General features: G+C 35.5%; 1 protein-coding gene across 2 annotated transcripts in view; it reads left to right on the forward strand.

The window, feature by feature from the left end:
• TMEM65 (transmembrane protein 65) overlaps positions 1 to 21,696 on the forward strand; it is a 62,393-nt gene that overhangs the window by 12,552 nt on the left and 28,145 nt on the right. Inside the window, exon 2 of one of the 2 annotated variants that reach the window (XM_076005045.1) lies at positions 5,990 to 6,070. The exons of the other annotated variant lie outside the window; for it this stretch is intronic. Within the exon in view, the coding sequence (XP_075861160.1) occupies positions 5,990 to 6,070 (81 nt within the window). The remainder of the gene's footprint in view (positions 1 to 5,989; positions 6,071 to 21,696) is intronic. 2 annotated transcript variants of the gene reach the window in all.

Below are 21,696 nucleotides of genomic sequence, written 5' to 3' on the forward strand. Positions count from 1 at the left end.
AGTTAAGTATCAGATCCAATCCTGTCCTGGACCCAGTCCAGTTTGTCTCAACTTCTGAACCTGGTTTGGATCAAAAACTTTCTCAAACAGAATTGGATAGCTCAAAACACAAATCCTTGGAGTTTTGGAATCTGAGAGAGAACTTACAACCCCCAGCTACTTTGAGAGAGCAATGGTCACTGTTAGCCTTGTGGGTACCTTGCTTGCTCACTTGATGCTCCTGGGGGTAGCTGGAAGCTCTCCTTTGGCTCCCACTTCTGATACCATCCGTTAAAAGGAAAAGTTTAGACAAATTAAATTTAACAGAGTGTAATTGAGCAAAGAATGATTTGTGTATCAGTCAGTTCCCCAAACCAGAATAGGTTCAGAGCAAGCAACTCTTCATGGTTGGACAGAATTTATAGGAGCAAGGAAAGTGACATACAAAAAGCATAAATGAGGTACAGAAACAACTGCATTGGTTACAGCTTGGTATTTGCCTAATTGAACACCATTTGAATGGTTGGCTGCTGCTGAATGGTTGAAGTATGGTTGCTATAATTATTATAGACTCAGTTACTTGTTAAAATGAGTAGGTTGTAGTCTATTTACATATCTAGTTAGGTTACATTTCACTATGTATGAGGAAACTTTTAGGCTGAACTTATAGCATGTAAGGAGGAAACTTTAGACTAAATTTAATTTAACATCACCATCTTCACTACCATTACTTATCAGTTATTAAATACTTGCTGTGTGTCAGATATACTGAGCTGAGTTTTCATGTAATTAGTTTGCTTAATTCTCTTCAAGGGAGAAGGAATTGTCTCTATTTTATAGATTAAGAAGCTTGCTCAAGATCCCTCAACCGGTGTGTCAGAGTAGAGTTATTAATAATAACTTAGTTTTGTCTGACTCTAAAACATCTGTTTTTACTACTGCACCTCTCTGGATACTCATATGTGGGATTTTACACACATGTGGGGAAAGAAACACCTCATGCTCAATATAAAAGTCAGATGTGCTGATAGTATATCTAGCCTATCTTCTGTATGTTTGTACAATATGCAACATTCAATACAAAAGCAAATGTGGCACTGTTACCTTGAAAATAAGGGAAATCTGTATGAAAAAAGTTAATATGTTGTTTGAAAAGTTTGGAAAAGTCAGAAGACTAGTATTTGGAACTTGTAACTGTCATAAATCTCTAATTTTTACTTTAATTTTCCTTTAGATTTTTGAATAAATTTTTAAATCTAATTTATAATCCGTAGAAAAGCTTTCTAAACTTTTAGTTCATTTTTAGCTTCCTGGGCATTGAGTACTTCTGAGATAACTATATAAAAATATCTGATGGCTAATTGGATATATGGACTCTGGATGGAGCTCCAAAGTAAGATTCAAGTTTGGGAATCCTACCCATACAGGTAGTAACTAAGACCAGGCAGTGTGAGTAGAGTAAAAAGAGAAGATCCCAGGAGAGAATGCTGAAAAATACCAATGTTTATTGAAAGGAAGAAGGAAGAACCAGAAATAGAGTGATGAGGAGTGTCCAGAGAGACAGGAAAAATAATAAGAATAATGTATCCCAGAAGCTAAGCCAAGAAGAGGGCTTTTCGAGGAAGAGGGAATTATCTGATGCTTTAGATAGGTCAAGTAAGAGAGGAATACTGGGGCAGGGGACAAGGGGTCCATTGGATTTAATAACACAAAAGAGATCAATGTTTTTGTAAAACAGTTTTAGGATAACTGTGTGGGGAGAAGCCAGATTGTAGTTGGCTAAGAACGGAGTAGCAATAAGGAAGAATTCAACTTTCTAATGGAAACTTTGGGTATAGAAGGGAGATACTGAGCAGTAGCTTGATTTTATCTAAGATTATCTCTTTACTCATAGGTCAGAACAAGTCTGAACTCATTTTAAGTATATGTTATTAGTATAGACCAAGGGAAATCTTCCCTTTTGCACTCTGGAGATTTGCTGACAAAAGGTAGATTAATAGGGAAAATGGCATATAAATTTATTAGCATGCACAAGGAAGAATTACAGAGTAATCATACAATATCCCGGTGGGGCCCAGATATTTATATATAGCCTAATTTCAGATGGGAAGAGAGAAATAGAGAATAGAGTTAATTCTATTGAGGGGCAATTAATGATTTAGTACTTACCTGTCTAATCCTGGATTTGTAACATTCATTCTCCATATGTATTTTCACATCCTCTTTTCCATATGCCCAATCCCAAATTTTTTTCCTGCACATTGTGCAATATGCTCTGCTTTGGTTATTTACCTCTCAAATCTAGTGACATGTGTTCTTCCGTTGGTCATTAAAGTAACATGGTTATTTACCTTCTGTTAGTGCTGTTCTAGTCATGCTGGTGTTTGTATTGTCATTCTTCTTATTTTTATATCTAAACTCATAGAAAACATGGTCACAATATTGGCAATGTTAAAAATGAAGTAGTACTATGTCAATACAAAGCACAACAGTTAGTTCATAACCAAAGTCAAAGACGTATTGCTAATGTTCACAATTATAATGTACTTAAGTTGTACACTTAAGTGGCATCACTAGAAGTGATACAACAATGGGTGGTCTATAACTTTGAACTGCAAATCATGGTTGCCAACATCAGTGGTCAAGGGAAAAAAAAAAAGATCGGTGATAGCAACTAAGGGATGGAAATAATCTATGCCAGATCCATTTAATACTAAAAACAGTATTGATTTTATCCCTATTTTGGGGGTCATTGTGTGGGTTTTATACTTTTCCCACAACCTTCTGCACCTATCACCTAAAAAGGAACTTTTTTGTATCACAGGGAAGAGTTTTCTGGGATGTGGGACTTTAAGTGCTAAAACTAAGGCAGTAGTGGGTAGGTCACCCTACCTGCCCTAAGGATGACAGTATTTTTTTCCCTTCTTACAGATTAAGGCTTTTGACTCATAGGAGAGACTGGGAAAAGGATCCAGGTAGAATTTCATGTTCCTCCTATGTAATTGCTATTCTCCCCTCAGGTTTCCACCACATGGATGCTTTCATAGGGCTCTCTCTCTAATCTTTTTTTGTGTTTGGTGGGATTTGTGGCAAAGAACCTGCAAGAAGATGTGGACTTTCCCAATTTATGTGTACCCTAGTGGCTTCATACTGTCTCACAACTTCTCACTCTACCTGAGCCTGTTTCCCTGCTGTTCTAGTTGTACTTTTTTAAAGGTGTCCAGTTGTGTCTATCCCAAGAAAGCAAGTACTAATGTCCCCTCTATCTTTGCAGGTGCTTGCCTCTCTTGAGTTTGGGGTAGTTGTTTGCCCTGTAACTTCAGTTCTCTTATGGGTTCTGTATAAGTCATGAATTTGAATTGAATTTGACTTCATTGTAAGGGTATGGGACAATGTTTGTTGTATTAACAGCTCTTTACATCGCACAGTGGAAACTAGAACCTTGCTTCCAAAAATTTAATGTGTATACATCATCTGGGACTCTTTAGTGAAATGCAATTTATGTTTCATTAGATTTGAGGTGGGGCTTGAGAGTCTGCATTTCTAACAGGTTCCCAGGGATTACAGTGCTGCAGGTCTAGGGTCCACATTTTGAGTAGCAAGCCTATAGAAGGTATTTTTGTTTTTATTTTTAAGGCAGGAAAGAATTAAAGTCACATAAATAATAAACTCAGGCATGCTTGAATTGTGAAAGGAAACAGGCTAGCAGATATGATAGTGGTAATGTAAGATGTGGTAGATTTTGCAAACTGGCCGAATTATATATATATTATATATTATAAAATAAGAGTTCATAACAATTTTTTCAATGCCAGTCTAACATCACAGGGTACATTCTAGTTTTCTCACTTTCTGTATTTCTAACTCTGTTCCCTGATGGAGAAATACTTGGCTCCTATTATCCTGAATATTTTTATTTTTTGGATCACTACTCCTATATGTCACCAATATCCTGTCACCACTACTGCCAATATATTCCTATACAGATGCCCTTCAGACTTCAGCTTGGACACTGACACCCTGAACCACAATTACCTCCCTCCTACCATGTGGAAGTGTTTCTCAATCCAACTGGGTTCTGACACCTTGTGCCAGACTGACCCCCTGTGTGGATACACTCTCAGGCTGCTTGAGCTCTGAAGCCTTGGTTCTGGCTGCTCTAGCTTCCCTTGCATTCTACACAGCTGCCTACCTCACTCAATCCCACCTCATGGCTTTTGGACTGAATTTTAGGGGAAGGAGAAGGGAAACCTCCCCTCCCTCTACTTTTTAAAATCCTACAGTGTTTTAAAGTTAAATCCTACCTCTTCTTGGAGGCTATCTCTTACTTAGGGATAAAATTTCTATCCTCTGGAAACTTACACTGGTCTCTGATCATCTCATGTCTGTGTGTACATCCTACTGATTCCATGTAACCTTTTGAGATCAGGGGCTATTTTCTGCAAATTTTTCAAAAATAAACTTGAAGAAGTTTTTTTCTTCAGCTATGAATACAAAGGCAAATTAAAAAAAAACAGTTGATTTATGGTAAAGTTTTTTAAATTTTTAAATGCAAAATTTAATCATTGAACCCTGCTCATTATAGATTAGCTACTCTTTGTCTGATAGTTGAATGATAATAAATTCAAGGTTATTAAGTAGAAAACATTTAACTTCTTTTTTTCTTCTCCACCCCCCCGAAAACATTTAACTTCTAAGGAAAAGAATCTTCCCTTTTATTTTCCATGAATTTGCATTATATATATAGAAAAAATAATATATATTAAATTCTAATGACCTATTATATTTCTGGATTTATATGATGAAATATTTCATTTTTTATTATTACAGGCAGTCTTTGCTTTGCATGGTTCCCATATGCATGAATCTCAGGAAACATGTTTTAGTTAAATAACAACGGTCCCCAACAACTTGGTTCGAATTTCATTTGCCACAGTATTACTGTGAGTAATTACGTAAAGTACAAACTTTGCTGCCAGCTCCTCAGTAGACAAATCACTGTGTGAAAACAGATTTACATTATGATCATGATCAATCACACCACTTCTTTCACAGTCCGTCAGTAATTGGTCACTGTGCATCTGTTATTCAGTTCACACACAGACAACAAAGCCTGTTGTTGTGTTTCCTTCTTGTCGCCCAGTGATAAACCCATATGATCTTTTAGAAAAATGAATAATCAAAAGGGAATTGACCAAAAAAGATGCAAATGCAGCCAAGAAACAAAAAGTAATAATGCTGAAGTGAAATTTCAATCAAATGTAAATAGTATGTAGAAGAAATAGCTGACTATCGGAATGTGGACACTGCCATCGCACTGCTGCCATTTGAGAGACTCCAGATATGCAGCCAGAGCTTAGGAAAGGGGAATTTATGGACATAAACGAGGAGAGTAAGGAGGTTGTAATGAAAAGATGAAGATGTTCCAGAGGAAGTGACCCTGCTATAGAGTTTATATTAAGGAGCTCTTGGAGATGTTTCGTGTCATTGAAAATGCAAAGGATAAAATGTAAGACAATCCAGACTTAGAAAGGAGTATGAAAATTCACCAAGGTATAGGAAAGATGCTTGCCTCCATATTATATGAGAAGTTATATGATAAGAAGAGGACTAGCACTGTTTAAACTACTTTTGATAAAGTTTTTCAAAGAAACAAAACACTTTTAATTATCAGTGTTTCCACTATTTTAAATTACAATATACTAAATAAGCAGTTTTACTATTTTCAGAATTTCTCTTTACATTTATACCTATCAATAAGAGAGTTTATAATATTTTCATAAAAAAATTTAAAGGTCACAAATAATTGTTAATTTTTCCCATTCGTTATTAAAACCACTTTGCACAGTTAAGCTTGTATTATCAGTTTTATGGCCCCACTCTACTGTGCAAAGCAGGACTGCCTATATATCACCATGTGTCACTTCTAAGTTTCATATACATTTTTTAATTTATACATGTTTTATTTACTTTATTGCTTTAATACATTTTGCTTTTGAAATATTTTTAGCATGCAGATATCCCAAACCTGAGATTGCCATTGTGAAGCGTGCGAAGGAGGTATCATCAGCAGAAACTCCTGATAGTTTTGGTATAGTACGGTATTACAGTGTTAATTGTTTGTCACATGTTTATTGCAAATAGCAAAGCATCTACTTGATAGAACTTCTTGCTTGTTTGAAATAGAATGCTTTTTTAAATTTTTTTGGGTTTTTTTGTGTTAGTGTTTTAGACTGTCTATATGATGGAACAATGATTGCATGCTTAACTAACCGAAGGATTAAATTTATAACTGTAAGGAAAGACAAAATCATTTATATTTAATTAAATTTAAATAATGTATTTTAAAAATTGTTGAAGTAACCATAGCAACTGAAGCATAAGAAGCAACAAAGGCTATGAATTTCTTTAGTATGAATGAGTAGGATAGAAGGACCACACATAAGGAAATCTTCAGAATATTGCAAACAGAAACTGTATTTAAGTAATTGAACTTCAGGAAACGTTCAGTATTTTAAAAATACATTCTTGAATAGTTTGAAAGCCTTATATAAGTTCATTTTAAGGCCATTCATGAAAATTTTTTACATTCAGCTTCCATACAGCTTCATATCTAACTCAGGTTGCTTAGACAGGTAGTGGTAGAATTGTAAGAGTGGGAAGAGAGAGAATGGTAAGAAAGGGTGGGGAGGACAGAGAGAGAGAGAGAAAAAGATTAAAATAAATATATCTCTGTCCCTATTTTATTTATTTCTGATTACTATATTTAACACATTGCCTAACAAGTATAATACAGTGTATAAAAAGGAATCTGAACTATTTTAGGTACCAATTGAAATTTTGTAAGAATTAGAGTTAAATAGAACTTTAATTGTATATATGATATCAAAAGCAAAAACTAAGCTCTAAGAGCTTCAGAGAAATGTAGAGGCATAGTATGTTTACATATACATACACTATGTAGAGAAAAATAAATGATACTTATTCTATACAGGAGGGCAAGTGATATCAATAGGAGGTAAGGTACTGCTGAATGATAACTAAACTAGAAGTAGGACTTACATTTTGAGACTCAGTCTTTAGTTATAGCTCTACTTATTGTAGTATGCTTCTTTATGAATGTTTAGGTGGTACCTCTCAATTTTTAGAAATCTACTTATGTGCAATAAAGAAGAAATATAGACTAGAACCTTAGAGCTTGAAGGGATCTCCAAGAACTGAACCCCTCATTTTGTATAACATAAAACTGAGACATAAAGGGTTTGTGACCTGTTCAAAATTTGGCAAGTAGTTACATATCAGAGTAGAGATTTCATGTCAAGTCCTTTGGATTTTTAGTTCAGTGCTCTTTTTCACTACAGATTTCTTCAGGGTCAACAGTGGATCAGCCCTAGACTATAGACTATCCAGTTGTTCTGAAACCAGCAGAAACCATGTAATACCTCCATTCAAAAAATGTTTTATTTGGTAACCATGATGAATCATTTGGTTTTCTCCCCTTCTGACTTAAATGGATTTTTGAAAATGTTTTATCTGAAGGGGAATTATTTCTTGGGAGAAAAAAAGAGGCAAATTGGAAAGGATATTAGTGTTTTAGTTAATTGCAGTTTTGATTCATTTTCAAATATTAATGCATAGCCAGTGTTTTGACGATGTTTTATGTATATGTCCATGTATTGATTCCTGATTCTTCCATGTTTCTCTATTAGGAATTTGAGTTGAAAGAGAAGTAGAAAAAATGAATGAGAATCTGAGTTCTGGATCCAGTTGTGTGTCTTTGAATAAGTCACTTAACATCTCTAAGTGGCTGCATCTTCAAAGTGGAGAATTAAGTCAGTATTTCTCAGTGGATGTGCTATTGATATTTGGGCTAGATAATTCTTCATCATGAAAGACTCCTCTTGTACATTGTAGGACAGATCTCTAATGCTAGTAGCATTTCCTGGTCATTATTACATCCCCAAACGACCCTGCATTTCTAAGTGTCTTCTAATGGGAGGGACCACTCCATGTTGAAAACTAATGGCAAGTGATTTCTGAGAATCCTTTCAGCTTCACCATTCTACGAAAGAATTCTTATCTGGGGAATGACTGAAAGGGAAAAAAGGTCATATATCAACTGAAAAATCTCTGCTGCTTCCTAGATATTAAGCAAATTTGTTTTAAAAATGAATGTCTTTTGGGAACCTGTATAGCCATACTCACACATCTACCATTTATGATGTTCCTAGATATGTTATTTTTTTCTAGCTTACTTTAAGCTTTCCATATACAATATTATATATAGCTATATGATGTTTTAAACTAAATGTTATGTAGTACTATCTGTATACCTAACAAGTAAAAGCAATAAGACCTGTTTTTTAAAAGTTGTCCTGTTGTTTTAATATCTTAGCCTTAAAAAAAAGGCCTAGCATTATATATAGTAATTATTTTCTTTGACCATCTTTCACAGGCATGAAGGAAGAGAAGAAATATAATCTCTGTGTTAAATAGTGTATGTAATTACTCCAAGTACTTAAGTTAGACTTGAAGAGCAATCAATATGTTTGATTATCCTAAGAAATTCACTATGACATCAAATAAGAAAAATAAATTATTGTACCTCTAGTATTTACTGCTAAGCCAGAGTTAAACAATTAATGGGTTAGTATATGAATGTAGTTTATAAAGGTGATGATTAATTGGACACCGTAGTTTTCCCCATCACTACTATTGTCCAATTCCTGTCCTCACCTATTATACCATTGACCTTCATTAGCCTGGAATTCATTAGTTGCCTCTAGATACCAGCGTTAAAAGAAAAACCTTAAACAAATTCAATTTAACAGAGTTTAAGTAAAGAATGATTCATGAATCGGGCAACCTCCAAACCAGAATAGATTCAGAGAGACTCTAGCTCTGCCACGTAGTTGAAGAAGATTTATGGACAGAAAGAGAAAAGTGACACACAGAAAATGGAAGTGAGATACAGAAACAGCCATTGGTTACAGTATTTGCCTTATTTGAATATGGTTTGAACAGTTGGCTTCCTTTGATTGGTTGAAACTCAGTGATTGGCACAAGAGTAGGGTACAGCCTGTTTACACATCCAGTTAGATTATAGTTTACTACATACAGAGAAACCTTTAGGCTAAACTTAAAATATGTAAGCTGGCAGCTTTAGGCTAAACTTAATTGAACAATTCCCCCCTTTTGGTCAACTTCTCAATTTTGAGTGATTGACCAAAATTTTCGGCACTGATGTCATCATCATAAATGGACTTATTTTGTCTTAACTCCCACTGGGAAATAGCAAAGCTGGGTTTTGTAAGTAAGGCGGGAACAAGGACTTCAGCTTTTTTTTGTAAGGTTAGAGTAGAGGGGACTTCCTGTGTTGGAATCTCGTTTTCAGAAGAAAACCAAAACCTGGTCTGTTTTAGGATTTATCTGTTTCCTTAAAATTTTAGTTTGTGTTGCATTTAGCGCGAATGACTCCATTTTGGCTTGGTCTGTTGGGGCCTAGTGCATGAGCTCAGTCCAAAACAATGACCTCCCATAATTTTATTTACTACCAGTCTACGCTGCAGTGAAATGCCAGGTCACATGTAAGCTCTGCAGAAGGTTAGTGAGGTGGTAGTATTAATTCTTAAAAAGATCTAAGTAGAAATTTCTTTTCTATGTAATATAATTTTAAATGCTAAATAAAATTATAAGATCACACTCAAACAGTTTTATGAGTTTTACTTAAGGTACACATTAAGTAAAAATAATTAAGTCCTTTTACAATTAAAGTTTTTATCTAAAAGGACCTGTTAATTAAAATTTATTAAATTAATTTACTACTAACTTTACTGAGTTAAATTCTTTGCTGTTTCTAACAAGTGCTCATTTTTTAATTTTGAATGTCATTTTTTGTAAGTATGTTACATATTAATTTGTTTCTTCTAAAAATTTTTTGCTGTGTAGCTTTATAAATCCCTTTTGGTGCATCATAAACCTTTTGGCATTTAATTTGATTTGCTCAAATTATTTTACATACAGCATGGTTTGCATTTTAAGTTTGTATTCTTTAATGTGTTATATATTTATTGTAGATTTCACCTTATCCATTTGAACTTTTGGTTCTATTAAAAGACTAAGCAGCTATTCATAAATAATATTCAGAAATATGGGTAACTGTGACTCTTAGTCCCCAAATTGTTGCTTAAACACACTAGTTTCATCTCTGTTCTTTTCATAGATCACTTATTAGTCCAGAATGTGATTGGTGCTGCCAAGTCTACTTCCTGTACTTTCTTGAAAACAATGCCAGAGAGGGTTGTTTCTGATCAAAGATCAGAAACTAACTGGACATTTAAAGATTATTATTGTAATAAAGGAATAATAGTGCATTAAACTGTTCCTTTTATGTCACTTCAAGGTGAAGTTGCTTTGGTACTTTTCTTACTAAGTTTGTTATAAATGATTTTGAATTTTTCCCTTGATTTGTGACTTTATATTGATTTTTAAATCCATGGTAATACACTGAAATAAGTTATCATATTAAGAATTATCATTGTTGTGAAAGAAAATAGACTAGGAAATAGACTCTTCTTTTTTTTTTTTTCTTAGGTTTTCTTTTATTTCAGGTTTGGATTTATACCTTGTAAAGTATGGTTAAGTTTAATGGAAGATTCAACAATGAAAATGATGTTATAATTTCTATCAAATAATTGAACTCATTCTATATGCTGTGGGGCCTATTTCTGTTTTCCAGCACCATCATTGTTGTAAATACATTTTATTATTTTATAATGGAGACTAAAATATAGAAACTATAGGTGTTTCACTTACATTTCTTCTACCAATATCTTTTGATTTTAAATTTAATGGATCTCTCAGTAGTATTAAAAGACAAACTTTAGACAAATTAAATTTAGCAGAGTTTATTTGAGCAAAGAAATGACTCATGAATCAGGCAGCACCTTAAATCCATAAAGGTTCAGAATGCTCCACCCAGCAAGTGAGGAGGCAGTTTTTATAGACAGAAAAAGAAAGTGACATACAGAAGTAGCCTTTTTGCTTATAGTTTGGTATTTGCCTTATTTGAATGTGTCTGCACAGTTACAGCCTATGATATGCTGAAAGCTCAGCTGCTATGATTGGCTGAGGCTAAATATACTCTTAATTAGGTTGCAGTGTGTTTACATACCAAGTTAGACTGCAGTTTGCTATGTAGATAGGGAGGTAGCTTTAGGTCCCATTTTAATTTAACAGTTTCCTCCTTTTGGTCAGCCTCTCAATTTTGAACGATTGACCAGAACTTTGGGTATTGATACAACTCTTTGGCACCATCATAATGGACTTCTTTGGTCTCAGTATGGAATTCACAGTTCTTTTTTTTTTTTTTTTTGAGACAGAGTCTCACTTTGTTGCCCAGGCTAGAGTGAGTGCCGTGGCATCAGCCTAGGTAATAGCAACCTCAATCTCCAGGGCTCAAGCAATCCTTCTGCCTCAGCTTCCCGAGTAGCTGGGACTACAGGCGTGCACCACCATGCCTGGCTAATTTTTTTGTATATATATATTTTTTATTGGTCAATTAATTTCTATTTTTAGTAGAGATGGAGTCTTGCTCAGGCTGGTTTCGAACTCCTGACCTCCAGTGATCCACCCACCTCTGCCTCCCAGAGTGCTAGGATTACAGGCATGAGCCACTGCGCCCGGCCAAATTCACAGTTCTTGATGTCAGGCCAGTGGAATTTTTACATTCTCTCTTGTGTTTTCATTATTCTAACTGCAGACCATTTGACATATAATGAATGGATGGCTGCATATGAGCATTTAAGAGGATATAGTGCTTCAGGGAGGATATATCCTCTTGATAGGATATAGTGCATCAGGGAGGCTATTATGATGACTATCAGAAGGATAATATTAATACTGAGGGACCAAAGTATTCTCACTCCTTAACAGGAGCTTCCATGAATTGAACCAAACCAAATCAAATATATCAAAATGATCTAGAAGAGGAATCTTCTTGTTTTAACCAAGTAGCTTGTTTGTTGGTTTCTGGCAACTGATTTTTTCTATTATATATATTCATCCAAGTGCAGCAGGAAGTGTTAGCTATTGCGCACACTCTTCCCTCTTCAGCAACAGATAGTTCACAGCAATCATGTTGTTGGAAACAACTTAAACAAGAGAATTTAAAGAAATTTGTTGAGCAACTATATAGCCTTTGCAGTAGAATGAGCTGTAGTAGCTAATGTTTGAGACATATTTTTAATCATCACCATATTTACATTTATGCCAACCCAGGGATGGGGCATTTAACCAAAAGATGCCTCTTTAGAGGGATTCACACCTGCTGGAAAATTCCTGTTTCCTTGTGCAAATTAAGAGGTATAGACCAGTGTTTAGTTTCCAATTGGTTATGGAGTGACAGTGGTACCTTTAGAATCGCTATTCCACATCAGCCCCCCTATTTTCCACTGATTCATACATGGAGTTACTCATATATATGGTTGATTCTTAAATCCTCCACAGATAAAAATATATCCTGGAGGGGCACAACAGACAGCTTCCTGTAGGATGCCTTGTATGTTAGGGGTCATATTAGGGAAGGGCTAGTAGTATTTATCTAAGGCTCCATTATTGAATCATGGAAGCTAATGGTTGGAGGCTTTCAACAGTTAAGGGATAAAGCTTATAATATATCTATAATCTGTTGAATTATCTTTCCTTTGGTTTTCTTATGCAATTTCTGGCCTAATTTAACTGCAAAACCTTCACTGTAGGTTTTGCCAATTGTTAGTAACACGATATATCCTTCATTCAACTAAGTTACCTGCATTATCTTAATTATTGCATACTCTTAATTATTGCATTATGAAATCTTAATTATTGCATTATCTTGGGATTTATAAGCAGAAAAGGAACAGAGGCAAAGGAGGAAAAGGGACAAAAATTTCATGGTGGCTAAGCACAGTGGCTCACACTTGTAATCCTAGTACTCTGGGAGACTGAGGCGGGAGGATTGCTTGAGTTCAGGAGATAGAGACTAGCCTGAGCAAGAGTGAGACACCATCTCTACCATAAAAGAAAAATACCCAGTTCCAACATTGTGGTACATGCCAGTCCCTGCTGCTGGGGAGGCTGAGGCAGAAGGATTGCTTGAGCCCGGGAGTTGGAAGGTGCAATGAACTATAATGATGTCACTGCACTCCCCTTAGGGCAGCAGAATGAGATTCTGTCTCAACAATAAAAATAAAAAAGCAAGGAAACTGAACAGCCCTCCTCACAATTCTCCCTTTCATAAAAATCAAATAAAACAAAATACAAAATTTCATGGTGACAGAAAAGTCTTCATATGTGATCTTGGAAAAGTTGTTTTTATTTAGGAGGCCATCTGTTTCTGGGGGAGAATAAAACTTTCCTAGCCAGCTTTACTTTGAGGTCTTTGGTGAGTATACAGTCCCAAGAGTTTAGAGGGGCCCTCTTGAGTTAAGAGATGTGGATCTAAGACTTCTGGCCCTGAAGTTTTGCTGCAGAGAAGAACTCAATATCATCCCTTCTAATGGAGTTCAGGGGTGGACTTTCTATGGTGTTTTTTTCCAAAAGACCCAATTTCCAGATTCTAGATCTTGAAAGGTATGGTTGTCATCAGTTGGTGGATCACAAAGAGCTTCTTTTACCTGGTGAAAATATACTTTGGCATAATACACAAAGCTTTGTGATTATTTTGATTCATATCAGGGTTTATAAGAGGGAGAAATACATAAAGTTCTCTTGTCAGAGACATAGGCCTTCCAGTAACTATTTCAAAAGGGATCACTATATGTTGTGGGAGTGGATCTGATTACCATCAATAAGTAATACCATTGATCAAGGCAATTTAGTCAATTTCGTTAACTTTGCTTAATACCATTGTGTTTGTGATACCTTATTCAAATGTTTTATAACTCATCCAGTTAAATGGGTATACCTCTATCACTGGAAATTTCTCTAGGAATGTCCCATAAGAAAACACATTTCTCATAACCTTTTAGCTGCTGTTACAGCATTGGCTTTCCCATGTGGGAAAGCTTCCATATAATCAGAAAACATACATTAAAAGGTGGCAATTGAATGAAATTCATCTGCAAGTGTTCAAATGATCCATCAGGTGCTCGAAATGTATCACCTAAGGTTTTTTACAAAGTTACATAGTTGTAGAAAACCTTAGCTCTTTTAACAGAGAAGACACAGTTTTCTTAAGTGATCAAAAACCTAATAAAAGCAACATGAAGCATATGAAATTTCCTTGGTAAAACATAGAATCTTTGCTTTGTAGGCCAATTTACCTAAAAGATAAAAAAAAAACCTTTCACAATTTTCTATTAAGAGCAGACCACTACTTTAAGAAAACCTTATTGTTTTAACACAGGGGACTAAATTCTACTTTTGCATCACTATACTTTTGATTATTAATGTTTAGTTTTTAGAAAAACTTACAGATAATTCTCTTCTAATCTTAGCCAGCTTGATCACACTTAAAATTTTTTTATAAGATTCATCTATCACAAATGTACAACTTTCTTATACATTGTTTTTGTTTTTATACTTTTCAGCTTATTTGAAACAACCAGTAATTCTACTTTAAAATAAAAATTACTTTCTTTTTCCCTTAACAAAACAAAACATTCTTATACTTTATAGTTTACCAAAAGCATGTTTTACCTTCCTTGTATACTTGCTTCCCATATTATTTCTAATAATTTAGAAAGTTGTTATTTTACTTACATATATTAGAATTCTTAACCATCAGTGAACTTAATTTCCTGATTACACTAGCAGGCAAGCAATTGTGAACTGTCACACGAGCAATCTAAAGATTGGCAAATCTATAAGTCATAATTTCTGAAAGTATATGTACTTTCTTATAGCACAGTTTGTCAGTGTGGCACAGGGCATATTTATTTATTTATTTTTATTTCAGCATATTATGGGGGTACAAATGTTAAGGTTTTGTATATTGCCTGTGCCCCCCCGCCCGACACCCGATAAATGTTATTCCTATATTTCCACTTAAGTGTTGATCCGTTAATACCAATTTGCTGGTGAGTACATGTGGTGCTTGCTTTTCCATTCTTGAGATACATCACTTAGTAGAATGGGTTCCAGCTCTATCCAGGAAAATACAAGAGGTGCTATATCACCATTGTTTCTTAAAGCTGAATAGTATTCCATGGTATACATATACCACATTTTATTAATCGACTCATGTATTGATGGGCACCTGGGTTGTTTCCACACCTTTGCAATTTTGAACTGTGCTGCTATATACATTTGAGTTCAGGTGTCCCATTTGTAGAGTGTCATTTGTTCTTTTGGGTAGATGCCCAGTAGTGGAATTGCTGGATCAAATCGTAGATCTACTTGTATCGCTTTAAGGTATCTCCATATTGCTTTCCATAGAGACTGAACCAGTTTGCAGTCCCACCAGCAGTATAGGAGCAGTGTATCTTTCCATATCCATGCCAACATTTATTGTTTGGGGACTTTTTGATCAAGGCCATTCTTACTGGAGATAAGTGATATTTCATTGCAGTTTTGTTTGCATTTCCCTGATAATTAGAGATGTTGAGCATTTTTTCATATGTTCATTGGCCTTTATTCTGTCTTCTTTTGAAAAATTTCTGTTCATGTCCTTTGCCCACTTTTTGATAGGGTTGTTTGATTTTTTTCTTGCTGATTTTCCTGAGTTCTAAATAAATTCTAGTTAAATAAATTCTAAATAAATTCTAGTTATCAGCCCTTTATCGCATGTGTAGTTTGTGAAAATGTTCTCCTATTCTGTGGATTGTCTGTTTGCTCTCTTGACAGTTTCTTTGGCTGTGCAGAAGCTTTTTAATTTGATCAGGTCCCATTTGTTTATTTTTGTTGCTGCTGTGATTGCCTTTGGGGTCTTCTTCATAAATTCTTTGCCTAGGCCAATGTCTAGAAGAGTATTTCCAACGTTTTCCTCTAGAATTCTAATAGTTTCACACCTAATGTTCAAGTCTGTTACCCAGCGTGAGTTGATTTTTGTGGGAGGTGAAAGGTGTGGGTCCTGTTTCAGTCTTCTGTATGTGGCTATCCAGTTTCCCCAGCACCATTTATTGAATAAGGATTCTTTTCCCCAGTTTATGTTTTTGTCTGCTTTGTTGAAGATTAGTTGGCTGTATGAGGATGGTTTTATATCTGGGTTCTCTGTTCTGTTTCACTGGTCAATGTCCCTGTTCTTGTGCCAGTCCCAAGCTGTTTTAATGACTATAGCCTTGTAGTATAGTTTGAAGTCTGGTAAATTGATACCTCCTATTTTGTTTTTATAGCCTAGGATTGATTTTGCTATACGGGGTCTTCTCTGGTTCCATATGAAGCATAAAACTAATTTTTCTATATCTGTGAAAAATGGTGATGGTATTTTAATAGGGATTGCATTCACTCTGTAGGTCACTTTGGATAGTATAGACATTTTAACAATGTTGATTCTGCCGACCCATGAGCATGGTATATTCTTTCACCTGTTTACATCCTCTGCTATTTATTCTTCAGTGTTTCATAGTTCTCCCTGTAGAGGTCTTTTACCTCCTTAGTAAAATGTATTCCAACGTACTTTATTTTCTTTGTTGCTATTTTGGAGGGAATTGAGTCTTTGATTTGGTTCTCACTTGTACTGTTGTTGGTGTATATGAATGCCTCTGATTTCTGTGTATTGATTTTGTATCCTGAGACTTCACCAAATTCATTTATCAGTTCAGGGAGTCTCTTGGTTGAATCCTTGGCATTTTCTAGGTATAATATCATGTCATCAGCAAAGAGTGAGAGTTTGATCTCTTCTGCTCCCATTTGGATGCCCTTAATTCTGCTCTCTTGTCTGATTGCTGTAGCAGGGACTTCCAGCACTATGTTGAATAGAAGTGGAGATAGTGGGCCGCCTTGTCTTGTTCCAGTTCTAAGTGGGAATGCTTTCAGTTTTTCCCCATTCAGTATGATATTGGCTGTGGGTTTGTCATATATGGCTGGTATCATTTTTAGATAAGCCCCGTCTATGCCTATTTTGTTGAGTGTTCTTATCAAAAAAGGATGTTGAATTTTGTCAAATGCTTTCTCTGTGTCTATTGAGAGGATCATATGGTCTTTGGTTTTGCTTCTGTTTATATGGTGAATTACATTTATAGATTTGCATATGTTGAACCATCCCTGCATCCCTGGGATGAAGCCCACTTGATTGTGATGGATTATTTTCTTGACAAGCACCTGGATTTGATTGGCTAGGATTTTGTTGAGAATTTCTGCATCTATATTCATAAGGGATATTGGTCTGTAGTTTTCTTTTTTTGTTGCATCCTTTCCTGGTTTTGGTATCAGGGTTATGTTCGCTTCATAAAATGTGTTGGGGAGGATTCCATCCTTCTCGATGTTGTGGAATAATTTCTACAGGATAGGCATCAGTTCTTTGTAGGTGTGGTAAAATTCAGATGTGAACCATCTGGTCCAGGACTTTTCTTTTTAGGAAGGTTTTTTATTGCTGTTTCAATTTCAATACTTGATATTGATCTGTTCAGGAATTCTATTTCTTCCTGGTTGAGCCTAGGGAGGCTGTGTGTTTCTAAGAAATTGTCCATTTCCTCCACATTTTCCAGTTTGTGTGCATAGAGGTTTTTGTAGTATTCATAAATTATATCTTGTATCTCTGTGGCATAAGTTGTAATTTCTCCTTTATTTTCCTGATGGAGCTTATTAGAGATTTTTCTTTTTTGCTTTTTGGTAGTCTAGCCAATGGTGTGTCAATTTTGTTTATTTTTTCAAAGAACCAACTTTTTGTTTTATTAATCTTCCTTATAGTTTCTCTATTGTCATTTTCATTTTGTTCTGATTTGATCTTAATGATTTCACTTCTTCTGCTGGGTTTGGGGTTGGTCTGTTCTTCTTTTTCCAGCTCTTTGAGACGATTCATTAGGTTGTCTATTTGTAATCTTTTCGACTTTTGGATATAGCATTTATGGAAATAAACGTTCCTCTCAGGACTGCTTTAGCTGTGTCCCACAGGTTTTGGTAACTTGTGTCACCTTTGTCATTTAGTTCAAGGAATCTTTTTATTTCCATCTTGATTTCCTCCTTGATGAAGTCATCATTGAGGAGAAAGTTTTTTAGTTTCCATGACTTTGTGTAGAAATGAGAACTCCTGTTAGGATTGATTTCTACACTTATTCCACTGTGGTCTGAAAAGATACATGATATAATTTCTATTTTTTAAAATTGTTTGAGACGTGCTTTGTGTTTTAGGATATGGTCAATCTTAGAGAATGACCCATGAGCTGATGAGAAGAATATATATTCAGTGGTTTTGGGGTAGAATGTCCTGTAAATGTCAGTCAGGCCCATTTGTTCTAGAGTTCTGTCTAAGTCCATTATTTCTTTGTTGATTATCTGTTTGGAGGATCTGTTCTGTGCTGTCAGTGGGGTGTTGAAGTCTCCTACTATTATGGTGGTGGTGTTTATCCATTTGTTTAGATCAAGTAGAGTTTGCTTTATGAATCTCGGTGCACCAAGGTTGGGTGCATATATGTTTAGAATTGTTATGTCTTCTTGTTGAACTATAACCTTCACCATTATATAGTAACCTTCTTTGTCTTTTATTACTTTTGTTGATTTAAAAACTAAGTTATCTGTAATCAGCACCGCCACGCCAGCTTTCTTTTGGCTTTCATTTGCTTGAAATATTGTTCTCCACCCCTTTACCTTTAGTCTAACTGCATCCTTGCAGGTTAGATGTGTTTCCTGAAGGCAGCAGATACTTGGCTTGTGTTTTTTTATCCATTCGGCCAGCCTATGTCTCTTGAGTGGGGAGTTCAAGCCATTCACTTTTATTGAGATAACTGATAGGTGGGGCAGATTTCTGTTGATTATGTTGGGTTGAACTTTGTTGCTTTGTTTTCTCTCTTGAGCCATTGTAGTGTCTGGGCTTTGATCTTTAGCTTTGAGTAGATTTACATTCGTGAGTGTTTAGTGTGCTGATCTGTGGATAACACTGTTTTGAATACTTCATGAAGGGCTGGTGTTGTCTTGGTGAATTCCCTCAGTCTTTGCTTATCTGAGAATGTCTTGATTTCTCCTTCATATACAAAACTTAGTTTTGCAGGGAATAAGATTCTAGGCTGGGCATTGTTTTGTTTCAGAAGAGTGAGAATGGGGCCCCAGTCTCTCCTTGCTTGTAAAGTCTCATTAGAGAAGTCTGGTGTTATTCGCATTGTCTTTCCTTTGTATGTTACTTTCTTCTTTCATCTTACAGCTCTTAGAAGGGCCTCTTTAGTTGATATTTTGGTCCATTTGATGACTGCATGTCGTGACGTCTTCCAGTTTGCATTGAATCTCCCAGGGGTTCTCTGAGCTTCTTGAACTTGTATATCAAGATTTTGAGCAAGGCCTGGGAAATTTTTCTCTATTATATCTTCAAATAGCTTGTCCAACCCTTGAGTGTTTTCTTCTTCCCCTTCTGGTAACCCTATGACCCTCACATTCAGTTTCTTTACATAATCCCACATCTCTTGTAGGCTTTGCTCTTTTCTCTTGTTTCTCTACGCTATCTCTGTGACTGATTCATTTAATTGGAAGGTGTTATGTTCAATGTCTGAGAGTCTTTCTTCTGTTTGATCTACCCTGTTCTTGAGGCTTTCCACTGTGTTTTGTAGTTCCCTGAATTGATTCTTCATTTCCAGGAGTTTGGTTAAACTTTTCTTCATTGTTTCAATTTCTTTAGTGAATTTTTGTTCCAGGTCCTGGAGTCTTTTTGTGTTTTCTTTTTGTTGGTTATCCAGTTGTTCTTGCAGGTTGTTGAATTTTCTTAAGATTCACATTCGAAATTCCTCTTCTGTCATTTTGGTTGCCTGATTTTGGTTGGTGTCCGTTTCTAAGGGCTGGTGCCCCTCTTTGGGGGTGTGGTTTCCGTTTGGTTCTTCATATTTCCGGAGTTCCTTCGCTGATTTCTTCCCATCTGGATCAGTTGTTGCTTCTTGCCTTTAGGTTTTCGTTTGGGTATTGACACGCCCTGTTTAATCTCTGAGCTGGTAGGTGGTGTTTGTGAGTGAGATTCGACCACACCCTGTATGATGAGTCAGTAGGTGCTGTGAAAAGGGTGTGCAGCATGTCCTCCCTGTTAGTAGGTGGCGCTTGTTCAGAGGAAAGGCTACACTGTTGCTTTTGGGTCTTGTATCCAGTTCTTGTTCTTCTGGAGAAGCACTCTAGTGCCTCAGGTTGTCCGTGGGCAGAACATATTTATTAAGAGTCCCAGATATCGTTAGTCTTTCTGTAATTAGAAATTGTAGAGGAGGCAAAATTTTATCTCTGTCTTCTTAAGTTTTTAGACTAGACCTGAGAATTAAATTGTACAGATTTTTCTCAGCGTCAACTTTCCATTCTTGATGATAAGACTGTTAAACCTTCTGGTATAGGGAAGACATCTTTCACATGGGACTTTTATCTTTTATCTACCTAACTTATTTTTAATAATTATGCTTGGATTATTCATGAAGATGAGACATTAAACAGCTAGTAATTGTCTTAAGTTATTTTTCTTGCTGACAAATTTTGTAATGTAGAGATAACATAAGCTCATTTTACCAGTAAACCCAGGTGGGAAAAGTCATGCATCTGTGTTATATTTAATGCTAACAACTCTGAAGGTATTCCTGTTTTAATCAAAGTATTCTTATTTATCAGGGATTACCCAAGTCATGTGAACTTGAAAATCATTTGGGTTAGTTCTTATTTATCTGAGAAAATATTTCATTTATATAAGTACTTTTTTAAAAGTCCATTTAATAGAGCTTTTGTACAATTTAATTTGGTAATATCATAAACAAAAATATACATATATAACATATAGACAGACAAACATATAAACAGAAATAGATCTTATAGCTTTCATTAAAAAAATTTTAGCCATATGCCAGGTACATAAAACTCACTGATTTATTAAAGAATATCTGGATCCAAATTTTTCTGGCCAATGGAACGAGATTTCCTGTCCAGATGGCTAAAGCTTTTGAATAATAGTTGTAAAAAAGACTTTTGAGATTTTTTTTTATTTGCTTTTTGTAAGGAACCTCTTAAAGAGACAATCTTTGATTCATTTAATCTTTTAGATGCTTCTACCTACATTAAAGAACACATCCCCATTGCTTTTGTGGTGTTTGGGATTCTTTCTTTTTTAACACACCTCACAAATGAATGATTTTACCTAGGTTAAAACTTCGCCATTGTGGCCACTGTAATTCTAAGTTGTCCTCAGTAAGGTTAACCCATTTTTCCAAAAATATACAGGTTCTGGGTCCATAATTTTTGTACATAAAGTTAACTGGTGTCTCAGAAAGTGGTGTCACAGACTCTTTAGATTTAGGGGAACCTATTTTGAAAAATACCACCTGGAGGCCTCCAGCTGGATCCAGTCCAGTTAATTATCAGGTCCAATCCCATCTTGAACTGAGTCCTATAAAAAGTGCTCCAAGTTGGAGAGCTCAAAACAAAAATTTGTGGGGCTCAAATCAGAGAGATCAGTGGTCATAACGGGCCCTGGTGGGGTTCTTTGCTTGGTTACTTGGTATGCCTGGGGGTTGTTGGAGGTATGCTTCAGATCCCACTTCTGGTGCCAAACTGTTAAAAGAAAAACCATAGACTAATTAAATTTAACAGAGTTTATTTGTGTAAAGGAATGATTCATGAATTGAACAGCAC

This window comes from Microcebus murinus, chromosome 7 (genome assembly GCF_040939455.1).
Source record: "Microcebus murinus isolate Inina chromosome 7, M.murinus_Inina_mat1.0, whole genome shotgun sequence".
In the NCBI taxonomy this organism is placed as follows: domain Eukaryota; kingdom Metazoa; phylum Chordata; class Mammalia; order Primates; family Cheirogaleidae; genus Microcebus; species Microcebus murinus.